General features: G+C 31.7%; 1 protein-coding gene across 7 annotated transcripts in view; it reads left to right on the forward strand.

Annotated features, from left to right (window-relative positions):
• Positions 1-22,902, forward strand: part of LOC129960609 (neural-cadherin-like) — a 726,863-nt gene that overhangs the window by 577,688 nt on the left and 126,273 nt on the right. For all 7 annotated transcript variants that reach the window (XM_056074153.1, XM_056074136.1, XM_056074161.1 and 4 more), the window contains one exon: positions 11,207-11,322. In XM_056074153.1, the coding sequence (XP_055930128.1) occupies positions 11,207-11,322 (116 nt within the window). The remainder of the gene's footprint in view (positions 1-11,206; positions 11,323-22,902) is intronic.

Here is a 22,902-nt window from a genome sequence, read left to right on the forward strand (position 1 = left end):
GATCGGCGCATTCATTAGTTGAAGTTCGAGAAATGTTGAACATGGTTTGAGCAATAAAAAAGCACTCTGTGCACTGTTATTCCTTTTCTAATTAAAACTAATCTAAAGAATATACTGCAAATCAAATTATCTTCCATTGTATCCATTTGACTACGGCAAAAGGTTTATATTGAAGGGCATTTATAGTCGTTTTGACAATAACAGTTTATTAACACACAGCTAAATGTTTTTAAATAAATCAGTTTTTAATTTAAAATGCATTCATTTCATTGGCTAATTTAAATTATTTGGAGCGTGGAATGGTTAGTAACCAGTCAAGGCAAAAAAATGTCGAGAAAATAAAAATTATTCAAAACCATAATAACAATGCAATCTGCAATTACCAATACGATCATATTTCCATTACATACATCCATTTCATCTGCTGCTGATGCTTTCTGATGCCCCGAAGGCCGCAAGCGAATCATCGAATATTGCTCGTTTCCTGTCATCAGAATCAACAGTTGGCGTCTTCGTGTTATGTCACGTGTGTTAACAATAAGATAAAGAAAACAGGCTTCCGATTGCTGCCATTTTCTCCTCGTGCCCTTTTACATTCCTACATCCAAATTAGGGAGAAAATATTGAAATCGCCAAAAAAATCCGAATTCGAGATTTTGACGAATCTCTCCGAGTTAGAAAAATATATTTTTGGAAAATTCCTGTATACGAGAAATGCTTAGAGCGAGGCGGATGAAATACACGGCAGTGACGCCAAATTTGCAAATTTCTCTCAAATTTTAAGCAAAATTCATTGAAAAGAAATTTGTCTGTCCGGCTGTTCGAATATAAGTTAACTACGAAACGAAGAAGAAACTATCAATCCATAAATAAACAAATGCAAAAACACCTATATAATTTTTCTGAATCTATATAATAATAAAATATACATTGTATTTAGAGAGCGCTAATGCTGCTACAACTAAAACACAAATGAACTTAACCAAACTACGAAACGAAGAGAGCTAGATGGATGAAATTTGATGCACAGATTCAACATCTGCAGTGTAGACACCCATCCGTTTTGAGCCAAATTCAAAGAAGAGGTTGACCGTCTGTCCCTCAGTACCGCCAGAAGCATGTAAACGCGGTCACTCAAAAACGCAGTGACTTGAACAAATTTCTTTTACCTAGTTTATAGTTTTAATTATTTGGCCCAAGGACGAACCAACAGATTTCCAAAAATATGTTTTATAGACGCAGAAAGCTCTGAAACGATTCCTCCATATATCGAGGTGAAATCTTTGTCAGTTAAAATAATTTCTCTTTGCATATTTCCAGTACAAGGAAACAACCAACCAGATGAAATATTTTCATCATAAAAAATACCGTAAATAAAATCGAATTTTTTATTGAAATAAAAATTTAAATAGTTGTAGATGTACTTATTCCCCCCCCCCCTTTTTTTTTTCTTTTTTCCCCCAGCTCTGCTCTCACACTACGGTTGATTTTTACTATTTCTTTCGCTGAACAAATCCTTTTAAGAACTCGTCTAGAAGAATATTTTTTCGTCATTTCAAAATCACCGCCGTTCTGTTCTGCGCGTCTTTGTTTACGTAAACATTCCTTTCTCAATATTAAACGTTAAAGTCAGAGCGCGTTCGATTTTTTTTTCCTTGCCACAAAAGCAGTTTACTTGCAACATCTCTCTTTATATTTTAAAATTTTCCAACTGGTTGTCAAACAAATTTCTCCGGACCTGCAGTTACTTATTAGATCACGGCTGTTTGAGACTCCTTGCAAGAATTTTAAATCTCTCTGCGCTTCATTGAGCTTGCGTGGGAGTTCCTAATCTCTTAATTCCGAACTTAGCAACTCCGCTCCAAAATAAATCCACGAAATAAATAAATAATTGGGGTGGACAGGTCTTTAGTAATTCTCTTTTACTAAAGTTATTTTTATCATTTCATCGAGTTTGGGGGACTTGCGTGTATTATATGGCTATATCTTTCAGATACCGCAAATCCTGGTTCATTAGTAAGTGAAATTTCGAATCTGTTCAAGGCACAGTCAATGCATCAGTAATTATTGTTGTTGCCAAAAATAGAGTCCATTCTTGGAATTTCACAAAAAGCATTAAAGTTAAAAATTAACTTGGGAATGCTTTTTTTTCGATGATTTCCACAAACAATATAAAGCTAGCAGTTTTTTAATATGATTTCCACTGTCCAATGCCGAATTTAAAAATTTCATTAAAATATCTTCACTTGTGTTGAAGTTAGAACTGGTTTCAGTTGAATTGAGACACCCTGCATTTATGACTAATTTAGTTTAATTATACAAACGTCCCGTTTTTAAAGCAACACTAGAACTATTTTGGAACGAACTTTATCATTTTGAACCAGGGTCAGATGACGAGAACGACACCTGAGCTGGCATCCCCCTCTCCCAGCTTCTACATCATGCCATTGGGAAAATGTGTGGCCCCGACGGATTTAAGACCTGCTTAACGACGGTTCTTCGGTGGAATCGAGTCTCAAACGTGTCACTCTCCGGTTCCGAAGCCGAGACCTTACCACCAAGATACCGCGGCTTGTATTTATGATTGAAGAAATGGCTTGCGACCTGGGTTTCATACGCAAATAACATTCGTGTCCTTTTTCTCGACCTTCACTGGAAGTTTGTACCATGAATTCAAAATCGTCGCAGGAGTGTGACTGGAGAAGTGACGGGCCTCTTGTCACTTGAGAGGGCATAGGTAGGGAGTTTTCGGGCGGACCTGGCGACAGATTTCGAAAAGTTATGCCCCCCTCCCCATTGTAAAAGATGTGAAATATGAAAATTTAATGAAGTCTAGCCGTCGGTGAACGTAGTGGAAATTAGACTACATTCTGGTTCCAGACTCCTTTAACCCTAACGTAGATCTTCTGTTTTCATTCCGTTGCTGCTATGCAGGAGAATTTTCGTTCCATTTATGAATGGCCAGACACATATTTGCTGCAATTCATTAAAACGAATCGATAACAGCTCCGTCGAACATGTAATGATCCTCTCCGCATGCAACAATGTTGCTGACAGTGCGTCGAAAGAAAATTAGCCTAATGGAGCCGTCATTAGGAGAATGTTTTCAGTCTCTTAAAATGACCAGTGGTTAATTAATTTAATTACAATCTTATGATCGGAATCCTGTTTGAACTTTATGGCAGCGTGTTTCAGATGCGGCTTTATTGGGTCTACGTTTCCCACTAAAAAATGATTTTTATAGCCAAACTGTTGAAAATCTTTTCTGTATTGATTTAACTCTTTAAAACAGTGTTTTCCTGTCTGTGGTAAACAAAATCTGAGGACACGCGAAAGTGATGTTTGCGATGGCGGAAGATGCAAAACACACAGGTTTAAGATGACGAGAAAATTTCTTTCTTCAATTTCTTGAAGGAAAGTGAGAGAACATGCCGAGTGGAGCAGTGTTAAAATAAAATACTAAGTATTTTCAAGAACACAGGATTTTATATGTGTCTTTAAACGGGGCTTTTGTACATGGGACACACGTCTGCGTCTCCATTTAAGTGGTTGATTATCACGGTAAATTATTGGAAATCCTTTCAGTATTGTTTTTGTTTGTCATGAAGTGGCACCAATACAGTGATAAAATTGGAATAAAATATAAAAATACAAATTAATCTTACAAAAGTTGGATGGATTGAAGTAATGACGATACTTAAAGTTAAAATGACATCACCGAGGAAAAGAACCAAGGAAACATTGCTTTTATAACACGACAGTATTCAACTTAATTCATCTTGCCCCAAATAGTGAAAGTGAACGCAGTGATTTTTGTTTGATGACAGAAATGATGAGTGTTAAAAAATAACGCCATCTTGTTTGCTCCCATCAATAATAAAAAATTGAATCATATTATTAACGCATTTACTTGTAAAACTTTTACAAACACTTTGAACAAAAACAAAAAAAGCTTTTGGACCTTAGGGTTCCAAGTTCGATCCTCGATTCCACAGAAGAACCGCCGTGTAAGCGGGTCTAGTGTACGTTAAATCTGTAGAAGGCCAAATATCCTCTTGCTGGTATGGTGTAGACGTTTACAGAGACGGTTGCCAAGGCAGGCGTTTTCCTCGTCATTTCCTGATCGTAGCTCCAAATTGCGTTCAAATGAATTAAGAATTATTATCTTTCATCAAACATTCATTTCATTTTCACCCCACGTTTTATTTATGAAATAGCAGCCTAACTAAAACATAAACACAAAAAGAATGGCAACGGAAGATATGCGCAAGTTATTTCATTTATAAGAACTATATAATTCATTATAGAAATATACAATAGAATATTTTATTAAGGAAATATATAATTTAAAGGAACATATCTCTCCCCTTTCGGCCAATCAGAGTGATTGGTTTTACGATTGTTTAGGAAAGAGGTGCTGCTATCACTTTCCTGCAAATGCTCAGATATTCCGGAAATTCTTTAAAGAACTAGACGCAGTTAATTGTTTTGAACAGATCTTGAATAATGACAACTTTCATGTGCCCCATGTTTCTCAGAAGATCCTGAACACATTTGTTTCTCTCGTTTTTCAAATATAAATGCCAAATTCTAGACATACATCGGATGGCTGAACCCTATTTAATGTTCACTACTTGCCAATCGATCTTTAGCACTTTTCTCCATATTTAGAAAACTAAGAAATTTAGAGAGATAAATCAAACATTCAATCAAATTTTTAAAAAAAATAAATATATTCTAAAAACAAATAATCTATAACAAAGTTTGGAGTTGGTTTTTCTATCTCTTTCTCAAAAATCGGAATCTCATGGTCGGAATAGTATTTAGAACACATTTGACTATATTTTTCTGATAAGATTCTTTTCCAACCGAACTACAAAAGCCTCACGTTCATTTTTAGTGCCTTTATATAATTGTAATAAAGAGCATAATGAATTGTGTGTTTAAAACCTTGTAGACGAGTTAGTCTTTCTCTTAAATATATGAACCGCCCCAATGCATTTATTTCGAATAAATTCAGCAACGGCCCATTTTTACCTCATTATAAAGTGAACTCCCCTTTCTTTCGAAAAATGATTTTTTTCTGCTTTTTCATCTCCTTAATTCTCTTCTCTTTTTTCTCCTAAATATTAATTAGCCTAATGGACGCAGTGACAGGCCGTCCCTTACTTTCCTTTCTCTTAAGTGCCGCGTTTCTTCGTTTATGCTGATCAGAGTTTACTTCTGCAAGTAATTTAAATGAACAAACCCTTTTTTTCATCCAAAAAGTTGTTGCTTTTATATATATAAATTAATTATTTTCTATCTCTCTTGCTTTTACTTAAAATGGAGCAGAAAAGGTCAGTTGTACGGAGAAGTGTTATACTTAAACTAATTGCTTTTGTCTTGTTAGTTAAAAGTATTGGCAGCAGACTGTACCCCCCCCCCCCCTTTCACTTTTTCGATAGCATTAGACATTTTTTTCCTTCAAAGCCATAGCTTTTTGCAATTAAAGCCATAGTGGCCAGATGGTAAGGTGTAGGCTTTCAAGGGTTACAGGTTTCATTGAAGAAGTGCCGTAAAAGCGAGTCTTTCGTGCGTTAAATCTGTCGATGTCGTATACTCATCAGTTTGATGCGGTGAACATTATGAGATACCCGCTCAAGTGTCATGCTGGTCATCTGATCATGACTGAATAACGCGAATAATAATTTTCGCGTATCCTATGTTTCTCAGAAGATTCTGAAACATATTTGTTCCTCCTCTTTCTCGAAATATACATATTAAATTTTAGGTATATATCGAATAGCAGAACCATAGAAAGTTCCGAACTAGACCTCGTGTTCCGACTACAGGGGATGTAAATATGAGAATGCAAAACTAATCCAAAACAGAGAAAACTATGTGATTAGCTCGTGTGGTACCAACAACTTCTACCAACAAATTCAAAAGAAATCATTTCTGAAATCTCGTAGAGATATTTACTGCATATTTAAACTGCCGAAGCTGACGAAACTTAGAAAGGCAAAAGACTATTCCAGTATATGTTTATTTATGGTTGGTGGCTACGTTGAAAGATGTTTTTCTTTTTTTTTTTCAAAATTATATATATTTTTTTATTTAATATTCTTAATATTTAAGCAGGTTTCTTTATAAATTTGAACATGTTTTTTATATTTGTATTTATAAATGTTTTAATGTTATTTTATATCTTTATTTATTTATCTTTATTTTACCTTATATTAAATCTTTAACTATTTTATATCTTTTTTTAATAAAAATTCTAATCTTTGGCAGCATTTTCTTACAAAAAAAATCTCATTAAATTAAAATCTGATGGATATTTTTTATCCTAATTTGTTATAATAATTTCTCAGTATGTGTTTGTAGTTTCAGAACTAAAGAATAAATAAATTTTTTAGAAATATTTTATAGTTGTTTAAATGTGTTAAGTTTCAGAATGGGAAAAAAAACTGAAATTTTTTTAATATTTATCATTTGAAACCCAATATTTAGAGAATGGAAAGGAATGTGACTTATTTTTTTTAGTTCCGGAATTAGATAATATATATCTTAAGCTACCAGCAACATTTTATGTAAGTCCTTTGGTAACCCTCTAAACTAGAAGATTTTTGCTTTAACCTCTTTTTAGCCGAATATCCCTTTTTTAAATATTATTAAAAAAATTTGGCATTTAATTGGTATATTTGGGTTTCATAGTTGTAGTTCCTTATTTCATAATTTCATTATTTCAAACTTAATGCAAAAGTTCAAAATATAGTTAGTTAAGAGCGTTTTTCAAAATAAAGCATCCCGAGCCTAGCCCACTTATTTTAATTCGATTCATAATCTGTCCTTTTACAAATTTTACACACTTTTTAATAAATATTTTGGATATCTTATTTCTTTCTATACATCCTTCACTGCTTTTACAGTTCAGTCTCTCGATTTTTTTTAAAATTCATAAGTGATTGTTCCTTTATTTGATGCCTATAGTGTTCTGCATTGCCTAAATATTTTCTTGCGTGTTTATTTTGTGATTCATTGTTTTCTAATTTGTGTCTTTCGCATTATCTTTCATTTTTTTCTTCATATTGTGATTCGATTTTTTTTCTATGCGCATTCTCTAACATATAAATAAATAAATGTTAGCGATTCTTAAATAACTGTGCGTTTATGCCTTCAAGGTGATTAAGATATAAATACACAGCACGCGGTCATAAGCAGTATTGCATAGATTAAAAATTTTACCAAGAGTGGATGAAAAAAACAGCAATGAAACTTTTCCAAAGTTGTAGTGAATGAATTTTTCCTCAGGATTCAAACTGTGCAATTCTTCACCCCCAAAGTAGTCGCCTTTTTCCCCTTTATTTCTTTTTTATCCAAAGAAGGAAGATTTTACTTTCTTTCTTATTTTCTTTAACATATGATAAAAAATTTTCTCCGGGTTCTCCTCAAATATTGAAAAAAACCAGAAAAAGTAAACACTGTTCCTGATCACGTGATCCCCTATATGTCATATCCTCCGAAATTCAGGACCTTTCTAAGCATTCCCTCTGCCGAAATTTACTTTTTCCGATAGATACACTCCACCCGATATTATATTTCCGGATGTATCGATTAATCTTTTTGCTTTTGTTTTTGACTTGGCTTCTATCGATTCTAAACTTCATGGGCCGAGGCGTATTTATTCCCAGAAGTAAAATCTCGCATCAGAAGGAAGGGAGCGAAATGTCAACTGTGAGAGCATTTCCTCATGATTCGTTTCTTTCGATTTCGCGAGAAACATAGAACATAGTTACCAGAGCCCGTGAATGTCCGGAATGGCAATAGCAGGAATTAAAATAAAGATTCGAAAACGGATTTTTTTTAGTTATATTAATCTTCCGTTTTTAAAGCAACACTAGAGCTATTTTGGCACGAACCTCGTCATTTTTAACCACGGTCAGATGTCGAGGGAGACACCTGATCTGGGACCCCCTCTCTCCACTTCTACATCATGCAAGTGGGAGGATGTATGCCCCCGACGGATTTAATGTGCACCAGACCCGCTAAAACGACCCTTCTTCGGTGGAATCGAGTCTCGAGCCTGAAAATCTCCGGTTCCAAAGCCGAGACCTTACCACCACGCTCCCGTTGCCCCCAATTTAAAAGTGAAATCAAAATGAAAATAGAACAGAATTTATTTCACTTGTTTGTTTTTCTTCGTGGCATTGATATCGCTTGCTAAATTGTAGACACTGTGAATAGGAACAAATAACTGAAATTCAAAGCATATTTTTAAAAAGAGTTGATTAGTTCCAAACAACGCTACTAAGTGTTTAAATTGTGTAAAAAAAATTTTCATGATTATTCGACCGCTCATTATTATTTCGCATGCTTGGGACTGCAAACGCACGTGACTCTCTTGGCCTGCAAGGATGGTCTTTCAACGAATATTCTTGTGTGATACGAGGAACTCTTTCGGTAAACAATTAATCGAAAAGCAGTAAGATAATAGGTGCTTTTATGTATTTTAATCAGCGACATCTACTGGTAAACATGCGCAGTATCTATACAAACGACAATGGTTTTGGGTTTTACCAATTTACTATTGCTTTATTGTTATCATTTTGAAAGTTTTCCATTCAGTTTTATCGAGTTATTTAGTGTATAATGACCCCAAACATGGAACGCTCCAAACTGCATTTTCGGCATTCATTGCTTTTTTTTATTTGAAGAAATCTGTCGAATATACCAAATCTCAGCGTCTGCATTTTTGAGGTTATCGCATTAGCAGAGAAAAAAACAAACATAATTTTTTTTTTCTGCTCAGAAAAGTTTAAGTTCCTGAATATCTGTAGATTTTTTTTTTTTTTTTTTGATGATTACATTATTTTGCATGTACTGTTTACGAGAAATTGATAAAAGTGGGTGGCATTTTTTTCAAAAAGGTGGAGACTCTAAGATATAATCTGAAACAATGTAGCATGAAAATGATACTTGTTTCCTTTTTTTATATATAAAAGCAACATTTATATACTTGTAATAATGTATGCATAAAAAAATACGTTTGATACTTTGGGCATTCCCGTGATTCTAAAAAAACGGTCATTAAAACCTTTAAAAGTATTATTGTAAAATATAATTTAAAAATTTCGTATGAGAGAAAAAAATGTATTGAGATGGAATGGATGTCACTGAAAAAGTAATTTTTAGAAAAGACAATTCGCACTGATAATCTCCTTTCTGTATTTGTTATTCAAGAAATAACTAAGTGCGGAATTTCATAGCTCTATTTCGCATCCTGTGCTCTTTTGACCTGATATCTATAAGGCTTGTCGCATGACGTCATTTACTATTCTTATGATAGCCTTTAAATAATGATAAAATGACAGAAAATGTCATGAGCAAAAGACATATGTATTAAAGAAGGCCAAGTATCATTATACAACATGCGTGTATAAAAAACATAATATTATTTACAAGAATTAACAAGAAAACTGTAAAAAATAACAAAGTTAAACATCCATTCGACATTGCAAAAAATCATAAATAAATTTTCATTCCTTTGCTTACAACAGTGAAACAAGAGCACGCAATTCCATGCATTTTTTTGAAACAATAAAAACTGTTAGAATGTCATCGGAAAAAACAGAAAGTACTGTTTCACATTGTGAATAAAAATATGAAAACAACAAAATCCTCTCCTCTTTTACTGCTTTATTTGCAATTAAAATGAGAATATGAGTTGCACCAAAGGATATATTTTTTTTTCACTTCCTCCTTGGTTATAATTAGTTTTAAGGAATAATGCAAAATTTGAATAAATATAGAGAGTAGCTCTAGAGAGCTGAAAAATAGCGTTTTTTAAAACATCTCATTAAATAGGAAAGTGAAATCTAAACATATTTAATTTATACATTAACTGAAATGATGTACCATTTTCTGAGTGCTGAATCTTTGAAGAGAGAAAGTTCAGAATCATTCGGTGGCTCGTCTTATTCGAAGAAATTTTAAATAATAAAAGATGATTTAGTTATTGACCACTTCACCGTTTTTTTAGCAAAATGTGATGAAAACTCTGGTCAGTAGTTTGATTTTCTACAGCGTAGAAACTATTTATGAAATTTCAGTTTTTAGTTATACCTGCCATTGAATAGCTAAATTGAAAACATTCTAAATGACGTATATATATTAAAATATTTTTGCCATTCAAATATTTCTAACAAAAAAATCCACTCCTCTACGATCAAAACAATTTCGAATCTTCGAATTTCATTATTCTAGATCAACCAACGGTCTTCTCAAGAGAAGAGTCCGTTGATTGGGTTTCCTCCTTGAAGTAGCATTGAAATAGTATTGGAGTAGAATTAAGAAGCAATGAAATAGTATTGGAGTAGAATTAAGAAGCATTGAAATAGTATTGGAGTAATGGAGCAGCATTGAAATAGTATTGGAATAATGGAGCATTGCTGAAGAAGAATTCGAATAGTATAAACTTATCTGAAATAGTGATATTTTATCAATTTGATGGCAACACTTTGATAAAAGCTAATTTTTTTTCCCATTAACGTATAACGTGCAGCTTAAAGTTTATTTTTATTTTGTACGAAATAAATTGTTTAAAAATTGAATTAAATTACTTTTTTTAAATTCATTAAAAATATAAATTTAATTTGTTAGTTAAAACAGTAGTATCATTGAAAATATTATTTTTTGATCATCAAAATGATGTAAAAATCAATTTTGTGTTGTAATATTTTCGGAAGTGATATCGGAAAAAAAAACCAAAATTTCGTTAAATTTTTAATTAATTAAAATTCTTATTAAAAATTCGAAAAAATTACTCCGAGGTACACATTTCCATCCTCCCAGGTATACACATGCGAATTCGGTAGCTGTAGATTGAACGGTTTGGTCTGTAGAATCCAAACACTCACTCAGCTTCGTTGTGAGTACAGATGGATAGGTAATAGCGAATAAAATCATTCCTTACAAATACAGCGCTTGGCTCACTTGCACTCAAAGTATCACGACGTGTGCACTCATCTGACTCGTCACTATGCATTTTGACTTCAATACCGCATCACGAGTGTAACTCTTTATTGTGCACGAATGGATTAAAAAGCTATTAGGCCACATATCCTGTATAGATGGCTCCGTTTTCCAAGATTACGAATCTATATCGAAGTTATTTGTATCTCGGAGTTGCATGGCATTCATGCTTTCTTTCTTTCTTTTGCAGCCTCGAGGATTCGTTATGAGATCACGCAAGGCAACATCGGCGGTGCGTTTGCTGTCAAAAATGAGACGGGCGCCATCTACGTGGCCGGACCGCTCGACTATGAATCCAGGAAGGAGGTAAATATCAATTGCTTTCACCTTCCCACTCTCCGTAGGATGGCCTATCATTTCGAACTATTTTAATCATTTTCTACTTTCTCAGTGAGCGCGAACTCTCTTAGAGCTTCGAAACTGGTCTTAATCATTTCGAAGCAAATCATTTTCAAAAATACCTCGAGTAAAGTAATTAATTTTCTTATCAGCAGTGGCGTGTATTGAATCGAAAAAGTAACGCTTCAATAAGAGACTTATTTTATCAGCCGCACTCTTAATTCTCTGTTCGAATTTCTTTTCTCTCTTTAAATTTCCGATGCAGCAAGATTCCTTTTTCTTTGACGCTACTTTCCCGAAAGTTGATATCGCATAACGTCATAGAAAATGATAGTTTTGTGATTGATTAACTTTTACGTCCCATTACTGAACATAATACTCACCTTATTAAAGCAACTGTATTCGGAATAATCATCGGCCAATGAAATTTCACGCAGTACGATCACAAACATCTATCACTAATAAAGACATAGCGTTCGGCACTGCAGCGTTTAAGGTGGGTTTACATTCGGCCATTTATAAGACGGCCAGTAAGCGGCGCATGCGTAGAAAGGCTAAAAAATGCTGTTCGGTTCACTTGTCCCGATTGGACAACAACATGCCACTGCATTGTATTTTTTTCTTATTGCGCATGCGTTTGTAGAATTTAGCTGAATGTTTGTTTATTTGTTTGTTTTTGAGCTTGAAAAAAATTGATATCATAAATTAATTCTGTCATTTTTTGCTTTTTGTTCTTTCTGATGTGAAGTTGCATTTTTTTTTTCATTTTATTTGACATTTTTTATATATATTTCCAAATTTAGGTAGGTTAACTTTTTTTTTTACTTCATTATATATGTTGATGTAAATATCCGTCATTTTAATACGATACGCAGTGGAAAAAGAAAATTCAGGGAAGCCAAAACGTTAATTTATAGCCAAGCATGGAATGTCTGAATCTATCTTATGAAATTGTGGCAAACATAAATCGACTCCTTTCTGCGCATGCGCTGCCTACTGGTCGTCTTATAACTGGCTAGGTGTAAACTCACCTTTACAGTTCATGAGACATTTGTTTTTGCGAAGTCATTGTCTCTAAGGTCGATGTGCAGTCTAGACATGCAGGTAATTACCTAGAAATCGTGCCGAAACAAAACGGGTTTTTCGACGGAGACATTCAAACAGGCCGACTGTTAAAGTATTGAGCTGTTTCAAACGAAGACCTATTGAAGGCTTTTCAGTTTTTGGCTTCTGTGCATGGATTTCTGCTGAAAATGAAAGCCGCCAAAACTTTACCTTTTCAGAAATGATTTATACTGGTTAAATAATTCTCATTTATGGACCTCGTTCTGATATCAAAATCTTCCAGAGTAACTAAAAATTGAACTCTACGAACTAAAATGTTTTTCTTTTCAAACAGAGACGATCAAAAATATCCAGCCTTCGTGTACTCAAAACAAAAAGTAACTGAAATGAAGTAAATATATTCATATTATAGAGAGTAAAGATTCTATGATAAGCATAATTATTTATAAAATAAAAATGAGTGTTTGGGAATACTAGGAAGATTAAATAATTGATAAATATAAAAAATGGTAAACAAATAAATAATTATAAAAAGAAAAATCCATATATAATTATGCTAACAGACAGAAGTAAATGATACAATAAGGAAAGGGGATGGAAGTTATCTTTGAGAAATTGAAAACAATGATTCGATTTCGGTTTCCGGATCTCAAGAACGTTCACAAAACTGTAGAAAGTCGATTTCCTGTAGATTTAAAAGAGTTGGGAAATGGTCTTTTCTGGCCCCAACTAGACCATTTCTTTCTTTTTCCATCAACGCGTAAATTCAGTAAAACCTATATGGTGTTACAAATCTGCAATGTTGCTTTCCAGCATGATTAGTTCAATCACTGGAAAGACCGTTAGATGCTGATCGGATGCCGAATCAGGGATCCCAAGGCTTGGCGACAAAATAGATAATACAAGTATCTTCAAAAATTGTTGGCGTTAGAACCAATAGAAACCGAGATATGCTTGATTGTTCTAGAATCTTCTCTGCCGTGTTTCGGGAACTATAAAAGGCCGGTAATCCAAGCCGAAGACAGTCGTGTATAGAGGCGACGTGAGGTTTAGAGTCGCATAGTGATTCAACGGCGAATTAGTTGTAACAGTCCATTGAAGTCAGTCTTTGAGTTCAACTCTGATTGAAAGTTGAACAAGTTCTTTCCCTTGGCGTTTCGAGCTGCTTATCGTTTTTGTGCTGCTTGTGTACTGCTGTTTGCTAGAAGTGCTGCTGTGCATTGCTTGTGTGCGTCTCGGCTGTGTTGGAACTTAGTGGAGAAGTTCCGTAACAATAGATAACATTATGTTCATGCATTTTGCAAGAAATTCGATCGCCGTGAATATGTTCTAAAATTGCCGCACGCCACTGCTCGTGATTTTTTTAAAAATTTCTTATACATCCAATTTTTCTAAGGGAAACCTGATTTTAGTACAATCTCATCATCCTAATACTGACCGCTTAACGTGGATTGTTTTTCATGCAAGTGTTCAAATAATGCAGCAATCTTTGTAATTTATTGATTTTTGTTGAGTTTTAGTTGCTTTTATTATATTTAAAGCAGTAAATATATACTGATTGTCCTACAAATGAGTTGGGGATTTTTAAAAAGGCAGAATGTCATAAACATGTATCTTTGCGGTCTTCCGTTGCGGCATTTTATTCCGCCAAATTTCAAATCTAGCTAACATTGCCGCCGATAGGTAGCGAAGCAGGCCATCTGTAATAGATGCAGTTGAAACGAAGTATATGATATCTGTACTTGAGATGCTCCGCGGTGATGTTGCAAATGAAAGTAACATTTAAAAAAAAATTTGCAACAATCCTTGCTATATTTTTATACCGGTTTTAATTTTCCTATTTTGCATCAATACTTGACGGTGGCAAAGTTAACTAAATTTGGAATTTGCTGAATTGAATTTTTGAGACACCTAGTATTATTGTTTGTAGCAATATTATTTTGATGAAAACGTATTCAGAGTATTTCAGTAATAGTTTTGTTTATTTTCTGAAGGCAGTGATCATCTTACATACAATTTAATTTATGCATATATGAACCAATGAATATGTGAATTCTGGTGAGTGTTTACTTGTGCTTCAGCATTTGACAAACTTTCACACCATAAAATTCTATCTAGTGATAAAATGGGCATCTGCGATGTTTCATTAATAAGCAAAAGACGATCCAACATATTTTACCACAGCTATTCATTACAATCACTTATTTGATGCCGAATTGTTCTAAAAGTATAATAAATTGATAAAGAAAACATAATAATAAAGGAACGTAAGATAAAAAAAATATAGAAGAATATAAAGAAGTACAAGGAAAGAAATATAATAATTAAAAGTAATGAAATAGACTTTTATTACTATACTAAAACTTTTTTACTAACTATTTAACTAACTGCTTTTTTTATTTTAATAATGCCTTAATTTTCAATTCATATTCAAATACCCTACTAGACAGCAGCTGTTATAGAATCAAAATGTAATTAAATCAATCGGTTAAACAATAATTACGTTTTAAAATAATAAAATGGCGCACTGTCATCGATAAAAGTCAGATGTATAGTTTCAAAACTATCGAACACTGTTCACTGATTTATAATACACTTTCTTTATTAATATATGACTTCTTTATACGTTCCTTTCACTGCAGCTTCATTGTTGCTTTTCAGATTTGAATTTATTACGCGAATTTGAAAAGTCAAACTTCATTTTAATCCATTTTATTATATGCAAATAACATGTTGAGAACTGCTATTTTAAAATATCAGAAAGTGACTGAGAAATCAGTTACAAAAATTATTCTCCAAACACAGAACCAAATCAGGTGAAAAAATTCGAAGGGATGAAATGTCTGTATTCTATTAAATAGAGATATGATAATAATTTCAGATAAAACGCTCGTGCTGAAATGAGTTCAGTATTAGACTTGAAATATCGAACTAGAAAGTACAGAATTTATTGAAAATTTTTAAAACGGAATTTCAACTTCACCTTAATGTGTTTTGACTAATTTAAATACCTTATTTTTGTGCTGGCAAAACAAAAGCGACGGTGCAATTATAGGAAGGTTATATAATATTTTCTTCAACTTTTAAGCTCATTTCTGTTGTTTAAGCTATTTTTAATGAGCCTAAAAAGAACAAAATATTAAAAATTAGTTCACGTCTTTATCTAACTTAAATTCGAAGAAAGAGTCGCATTTTTCTCTGAGAACACAAAAGAACGAAAAATTAATAATGTCGAAAATGACATTACTTGTTCCGGAACAAGAGAAGAAGAATGGAAAATAAAAAAAGGGTGCGTCCGCTTCGAAACCGTCTGCATTTCGATCAATAATCAAGCGAGCGAATAACATCACAAAATTAGAAAATGGCAACTAGAAAATCAAAAGGTTTCAAATTCGTTTCCTTGAAAATGGATAATTATTTTAGAAATTCTAAACGTCCCAGATTAGATTAATGTATAATCACGAAAAATAGAAAAGATTCAGAAAGGGCTCTAATTAGAAGAGGAGAGTGAAATTTTTAAACTCTAATTAGATTCTCCCTTTTTCCAGAAACGTATCATTATAGAAAAAAAATTTTTTTTCTATTTTTTTATCCTAGTTTTTCAGGGATTCTGCCAATATTGCAAAACGTATTGGTGTACTTTCCAAATCTAATTCAATTCTTAAACTTTTAATTTGATAGAAAACTAAAAATTAAAAAAAACAATTAAAAAATGTGAATCTTTCTCATACGAATGTTGATATAATTTCACACCAAATATTAGGAAATTTCTTCTTTATTATCAGCAAAATTTGTTCTTCGTATTGATAAATTGATAGTATTAAATTAATATATGTTAAGAAATTTTAGAAATCATGTTAATTAAAAAAAATTAATTTTTCTAAATATTTTTTCGTAATTAGACATTTTACGTTATTTCTTAATTGTTTAATTTTGTGTAATTATAGACAAAATACGTATTTTCGGAATAAATGAAGAGAGTGTTGTTACAAGGCATAATATTCCCTGGTAATTTTAAAAATAATTTTATTTCGTGGATTCTTTGTAGACTTTTGACTAATATCGCGCCAATTCGCTTGGATTATTAAAAAATAAACATCTGTCTGCAAATGCCAGTTTTTTTATTGCATTTGTTGAAAATATTTCTGTATCATTTTTTATATTTTTATTGCATCAGTGCCATTTGATTTTTAAATTTCGCTTGAAACAAAGTAAAAGTTGTCTTCTAAAAATGAAAGCTGTAATTTATAATTAAATCTAAAAATAACCTAGAAGAAAATTAAAATTTAATAATTAGAAAGATTCTGTATAAAAAAGTTTATTAATTTCCCAATTTGAAAAAAAAAATTATTAAATGTGTTAAACTTTTAAATGTTAATTATCCTCAGATTAGAATTTAAAGAAATCGAATTTCACAATTGAACCAGCTTTAAAATGGCTGTATTTTAATGGAAGATTGATTTCATCTAATTTATATACATGTAAGTTCAAGTTTTATCAGGGGTGGACAAAATGTTCCATGGTGCAGGCTACTTCTAGTTTTTTCAAGGTGTTGTTGTCCACCCAGTGGCGTAAGTGTGATGAGCTAAAAAAAAGTCTACAATATTTATTACAACTTAATAATAAATACGGACTATGTATGTACCTACATAACTAGAAACATATTAGTTATAGCATAATACAAATATAATAATAATAGCCACAAATATAATAATATCAAATAATGCATTTAATATCAAATCATTCAAAATACATTAAAAAATAAATAATTTTCATCGAAAATTAGTTTTCGTAGTAATAATTTGTAGAAGATTCAGTCTGCATATTATCCGCCAGTCCTGAATATCTCGGTATATAGTTACTAACTGCTAATCTTGCACTGGATTCTAAGGGGTCGTCTGTGAGACGGGAAGGATGTGTTGTCTCAATTATATTCATAGTCGAAAATGCAGATTAACACCAAAAAACGATGTTACATGATATGCAATTTAAAAAAAAAAATAGGATACATTACTTCGTCCATTAGATTCCAAAAGTTATTCGTAGGTTCTGAACTACGTGCTTTTAGAATAATATCATTTTGAAGGAGAAAAATCTCGTTTTCCTCAAGAGTGAAAGAGAATATATTATTTATATTTTCAATTATTTCTTCCACATCGACATTGCCAAATGGGTAACACATGAATGTATCGATTGGTCTCTTTTAGTATGCGCGTCTTAGGTCTTAGTAAAGGAGGTCACCCTAAAATGTGTTGGTGGACCACCGGTCGATCGCGATCGACTTAATGCCCACTCCAGAGTTATATTCATACAACATGCATATAGGTTCAAGTTTTAAAAAAATTAGAAAGATTATAAATTATTCTTCTCGGAGGTATGTGCTCTTGAGCTTCGAATAATTGGAGCTCTAAAATCGATAACGCGAGACAGTAATACCCCGAATGCCCTCTTCCTAGGCAGCTTCACAATTCGCAGTGGAGGGCCGCATTCGAATAAGCTGTCTTCGTAATCGCATAATCATCTGTTCTCGAAAATGCTCGGAATTCAGAGTCGAGGCCACCGCAGCGATTTCAGACATTCCGCGATTATTACAAGCTGCGATTCGACGCAGTCACTGGAGCCGTTGCTATTCGCAAGAATGCAAATGCCGATGGAAATCGCCGGCACCTTCGACGAAGGGGTAATTTGGCGAGATTCTTCCCGAGTTAAATTTCGAAGAGAATGCCTTCTGAATTTCAAAGTTTCTGCAAGGCTTTGTGACCATTAACCCACATCATAAGAATGAATTAAATTCTGTAATTCGTCAGTTTCATTCAACTCTATTTTATACCCTGAATCTGCTGCAGTTTTATCCACTGCAAAAAATTTAGTCATTTATTCACATTCACTAGCTTGAAAAACGTGATTAACCCATCTTCTTGAAAATAACAAAATATCCACTTTCGCCCAAGTAATAAAACGTGAATTTCTAAAATTTCCTAAATTTGAATAATAGAAAGAATAAACATCGGAAAAAAAATATGACATTTTTCTCAATTCATTTTATGAAACTTCAAAGCGTTTTGTAACATAGAAGTGTGAAATATTTTGAAGCATTTGTTTTATTTTTGTGGCATAAAATATGCAGTAGATAGCTGATGGAAATATTTTTTTAAATTTTCATGGCTGATCAACTTTTAGATCTTTCTATTAGTAGCCAATGCCATCTATTTTTGAGGAAATAAATTAAAATTGCAAGGACGGTGCATGTATAGGATATAGTATACATGCATTGTAATATTGATTTAAAGTTGATCTGGATATTTATTTAATTTTATAATACTAAATGATTTCTAACAGAATTCACATATTCTATGAAGGATTAAAATAATTTTTAAATACATACTTTTATAAATATACTAAACAACAGCATTTTTATTTGAGTTATTTTATAATTTTTAGTTTTGAGATCCATTGTTTGCCAAACTATCAAGTTATGCCACTGGTACCAGTATTAACTTCTAATTTTATAAAGGATTAACTGATAAATAATTATTCAAAATATTAAAATAATGTACTGTCAATACTAGTTCAAAAAAAGTACAAAATTTCAATATTCTTTGACATATTCGGAAACAAATAAAATATTGGTTGTAAAACTTCCTTCTTTGCGATCAAGAAACAAATTAAGTTAAATACAAGTTTTCACAATAAAAACTATTTCAGTGATTAACTTTATAGAATATTTTTAGCCATATTATCACATTCATGTACTTGGTAATCTGTTCCACGTATCGATACAATATAACAGATCTAAACGAATTGAAATATTATCCTTAATGCAAACTATAAAAATGACTAACAAATATTGTTATTCAAATAGACAAATGACCAAATGGGGCACGTAATGTGCTTTTCTTACTCAAATTGGGAAAAAAATTCTAGTCTAAAAATAATTTATAAAAATTTTATTATTTAAAACAATTAAATCAGAATGATTGGTGATTTTAGTGATTGAAAATGTAAAAAGATAAAGAAAAAAACGATCACTTGATCCATACATATCACTATAAAAAGAAAAAGGAATACTAAATTAATCTTGAAATAACTGCATTTTTTTTTGTTGTTGTTGTTGATCAAACTGATGGGTTTTAGCTTTCAGACTTTTAAATGTAAAAATCTTTATTTTTGAGAAATCACTGAATTTAAGTGAAGAACATTTTTTTTTTTTCATTAAGTTTGTTTCGCTTAAAAAACATGTGTGTATAATTGCTTTTGCAATAAAAAGAACTTTGCGGTGCGAAATACAAGTTTCCTCTAGTTTAACAAATAAAAAATGTATTTTAATTAGTTTTTTTTAATGATTTGATCTCCTCCTGCATCTGTATCAGACAACGATTAAATTTTCTTTTGTGTTATTTGGCAACACAATCTTTCATTCCACAATGAAAGGAAATTAAATCACTGCCTTCAGAACTGAAAAGCCGCAACCTTTTTCATCTTTTCTTCTTTCCTTCCTCTTCTCCGATTATTATTTTTTTTCTTTTTATCTAAAGAATTGGTACAAAACAAGATGAAGCAAAGACTTAATATTCCTTCCTGCACCTGTTATCTTGCATGGATTTTTTTTTTTTATTAAAATCCTGTTTCAAGCTAATGGAAAGAGAAGAAAATATTAATTTCCTTTTTGTTTTGAGCGAAAATGCATCTGAATGCAGCCAAGCAGCTGCGCTTGACGGCTCATATATTTAATTGCTTCTTAAGCTTGCTGAAACGAAATTGGCAGCTGTTAATATTCCTTATTAGAAGCTACTTACATCTGCTCTTCCGAATTATTCTTATTAGGCTTATTTCTCTCGCTGTCTGAGCTTAGCAAACTGCAACAAAGCTTCGCAATTTAAAAGTTAAAAAGCCTATTTACTGTTGTCCTGCCGGCTCTTTAATTTCTAGATATTTAGGATTAAAGAAAAGAGAAAAACGAAAGAATGCAATGTAGAAAATGAAGCTGTTTTATTTTCAGATTAAAATTACTGAATTAAGAGAATGTTTTCTTCCATTCAGATTTATGAAAAAATATTTTTCATCACTGTATACCATTCTTTTATTTATAAGATTATTTTGAAAATATGTTTTGTATTCCTAAGCTAGTTGCTGCTGCATTTCTATTGCTCACATTGTGATATTGCTGTATTTTACTATTTACATTCATAAGTAAAAATTATGCCTGAATTTTTAAATACAATATATATGCTGTATAAGAGGTGTTTTTTAATGTATTATTTACTGTCCTACAATTTACTTATTGGTTTCATTCATTTATTTCTTGTTGTTAATGTATATTTTTGTATTTTGTTTCATAGTGTATTATTATGTCATTAATATTTAATAATATTTATTATTTTTAATAATACAGTTAACATACAGTAACAGGCGCACATGATATTTAATGTATAAGTCGGCATTTTTTTAAACACTGTTTATTACATTTTCATGACATCAACAGAATACCTTAACCGACAGGTGATATCACTTTCAATCGTATTTCCCTGACAGCATGATCTTAATACAAATAAAAAAAAATTATTTTATGAATTTGTTTTCGAAACAAGAAGCAGTTGCTTCTCCCAGTATTTATTTATATTATTAACAAACTATAATTTGGGTTGAACAAAGTTGAGCATTCTGTAAGGGAGTCTTAATGATCCAAGAAACAAATCAGGTATTTATTTTATGTAAAAAAAAATAATGACACATTCGCAAACCTTTTGTATTATTATTTTAAAATGTAAAAAGGAAAACGAAAGTTATTTTGCGACTCAAATGATCAGCATAAAAGAACTAAAAATTTGCATCGCTTGAATACACCAAAACAGAAGAAGCAAAGTTAACTTCTTTAAAATTTAATGTTCAAATTTAATGATTCTCTCGTATCATTTGATTGATTTTATTGTTTGGAAAATGAAAATATACGGATGTAAATGGATAAATATTTTATCTTATTTTTATGTATTGTGTATGCGATAGTATTCATATATAATTTTGGCAGCACTTTCGATTTATCCACGAAGGTTTCAACCTAATGGACTTTTATATATTCTAATCATATTTGCCAATTTATCTCAAGGCCGAATGCTGTGTTAGATCAAATATTTGGACATTTCTCGCTCTTAAAAATACAATGAAATAATATCAAAATTTCTGCAAATAGGATCCATTAAGAAACTACGAAATATTTCTGTTAAATTATGAAACTATTATGAGGAGAAAATCGTCTCTTTCATCAAAAGTTCCTCTAAAATAGGTATTTCAATTCGATAATAAAAAAAGATATTGAACAAAGATAGACCTACAAAATTCCTAACATTGTCAATTTTTTAAAACTTCCAGTTATATATTTGGTTAGCAAATTGCTTCCTCATTTCAATTTAAGTAACTGTATGTTCTATATATTATATCATGTATATACTATATATAACGCATCTACCAAAATTATATAGATTTGGTAGATGTGTGACCGAGAAGATGATAGGGACGAAAGGCGGAACGAACGGTGACAAACACATCTATTCATCAAGAGCAAATTGACAAAACATTTTCCTTCAGTGATTTTAAGAGATTCTGATAAGGATTTCTTTGACACCTGTCGATTTAGGAACGGGAATCTTAGGTACTTTTTAAAGGAATGCGTGGGTATTAGAGATATTTATGCCTTCTCTTGGAGTGTGCGAAAGAAGAACATCAGCACTTTTTTTTAAACACGGACTCATTTAAGATAAAAACAGGAAATGAATTAGGATTTAAATTAAATTGATATATATATATATACGACACGTAAAGTTTTAGGAAAGGGAAGTTTAAATATTTTTAAAAGAATGCTGCAAACATTGAGGATTTTAATCCCAGCCTGGGAAAATGGCAAAAGTGAACAGTTTTATATAGCGCCTGTTTAATTAAATAAAAAAGTGCCCATTGGATGAGGAAATAAGAGATCATTTTAGAATGAAGTGAATATGGGCTAAATGATGATGAAAATTTGGAAATGAATTAAGATTTAAATTAGATTAAAAAATATCATTACATTATCATTAAATATCATTACGTATATGAAATCATTTCACTAAACTGCAAAATAAATTTCAAAGAAGGGAATTTCTGATATGGATATACAAAATCGCATTTCACCATAAATAAAACGTCGTTGTTGTTGCTTTAAAAAATCGATTCTACGTCCATCCTTCATTTTTTTTTATACGTAAAACATCAGTAATAATGCTTCTGATCCTATTTTGATAAATAGTAAAATGAATTTCAATTTCGAAAACCCTAACACAAACCTTCTTATCTATTTGAAAAATTTTCAACGACTCACTCTCAAAAGATAAAAAACGATTTGAGGTTGAAATATTATTTTCTTCTCAGGAGTTGATTGTATTCATGTCAAAATATAAATTTCTAAAACACTGCAAAGGAAAATTTCTTCGGTATTTCTGAAGAAAATTTCGT

This window comes from Argiope bruennichi, chromosome 2 (assembly GCF_947563725.1).
Source record: "Argiope bruennichi chromosome 2, qqArgBrue1.1, whole genome shotgun sequence".
Taxonomy (NCBI): Eukaryota; Metazoa; Arthropoda; class Arachnida; order Araneae; family Araneidae; genus Argiope; species Argiope bruennichi.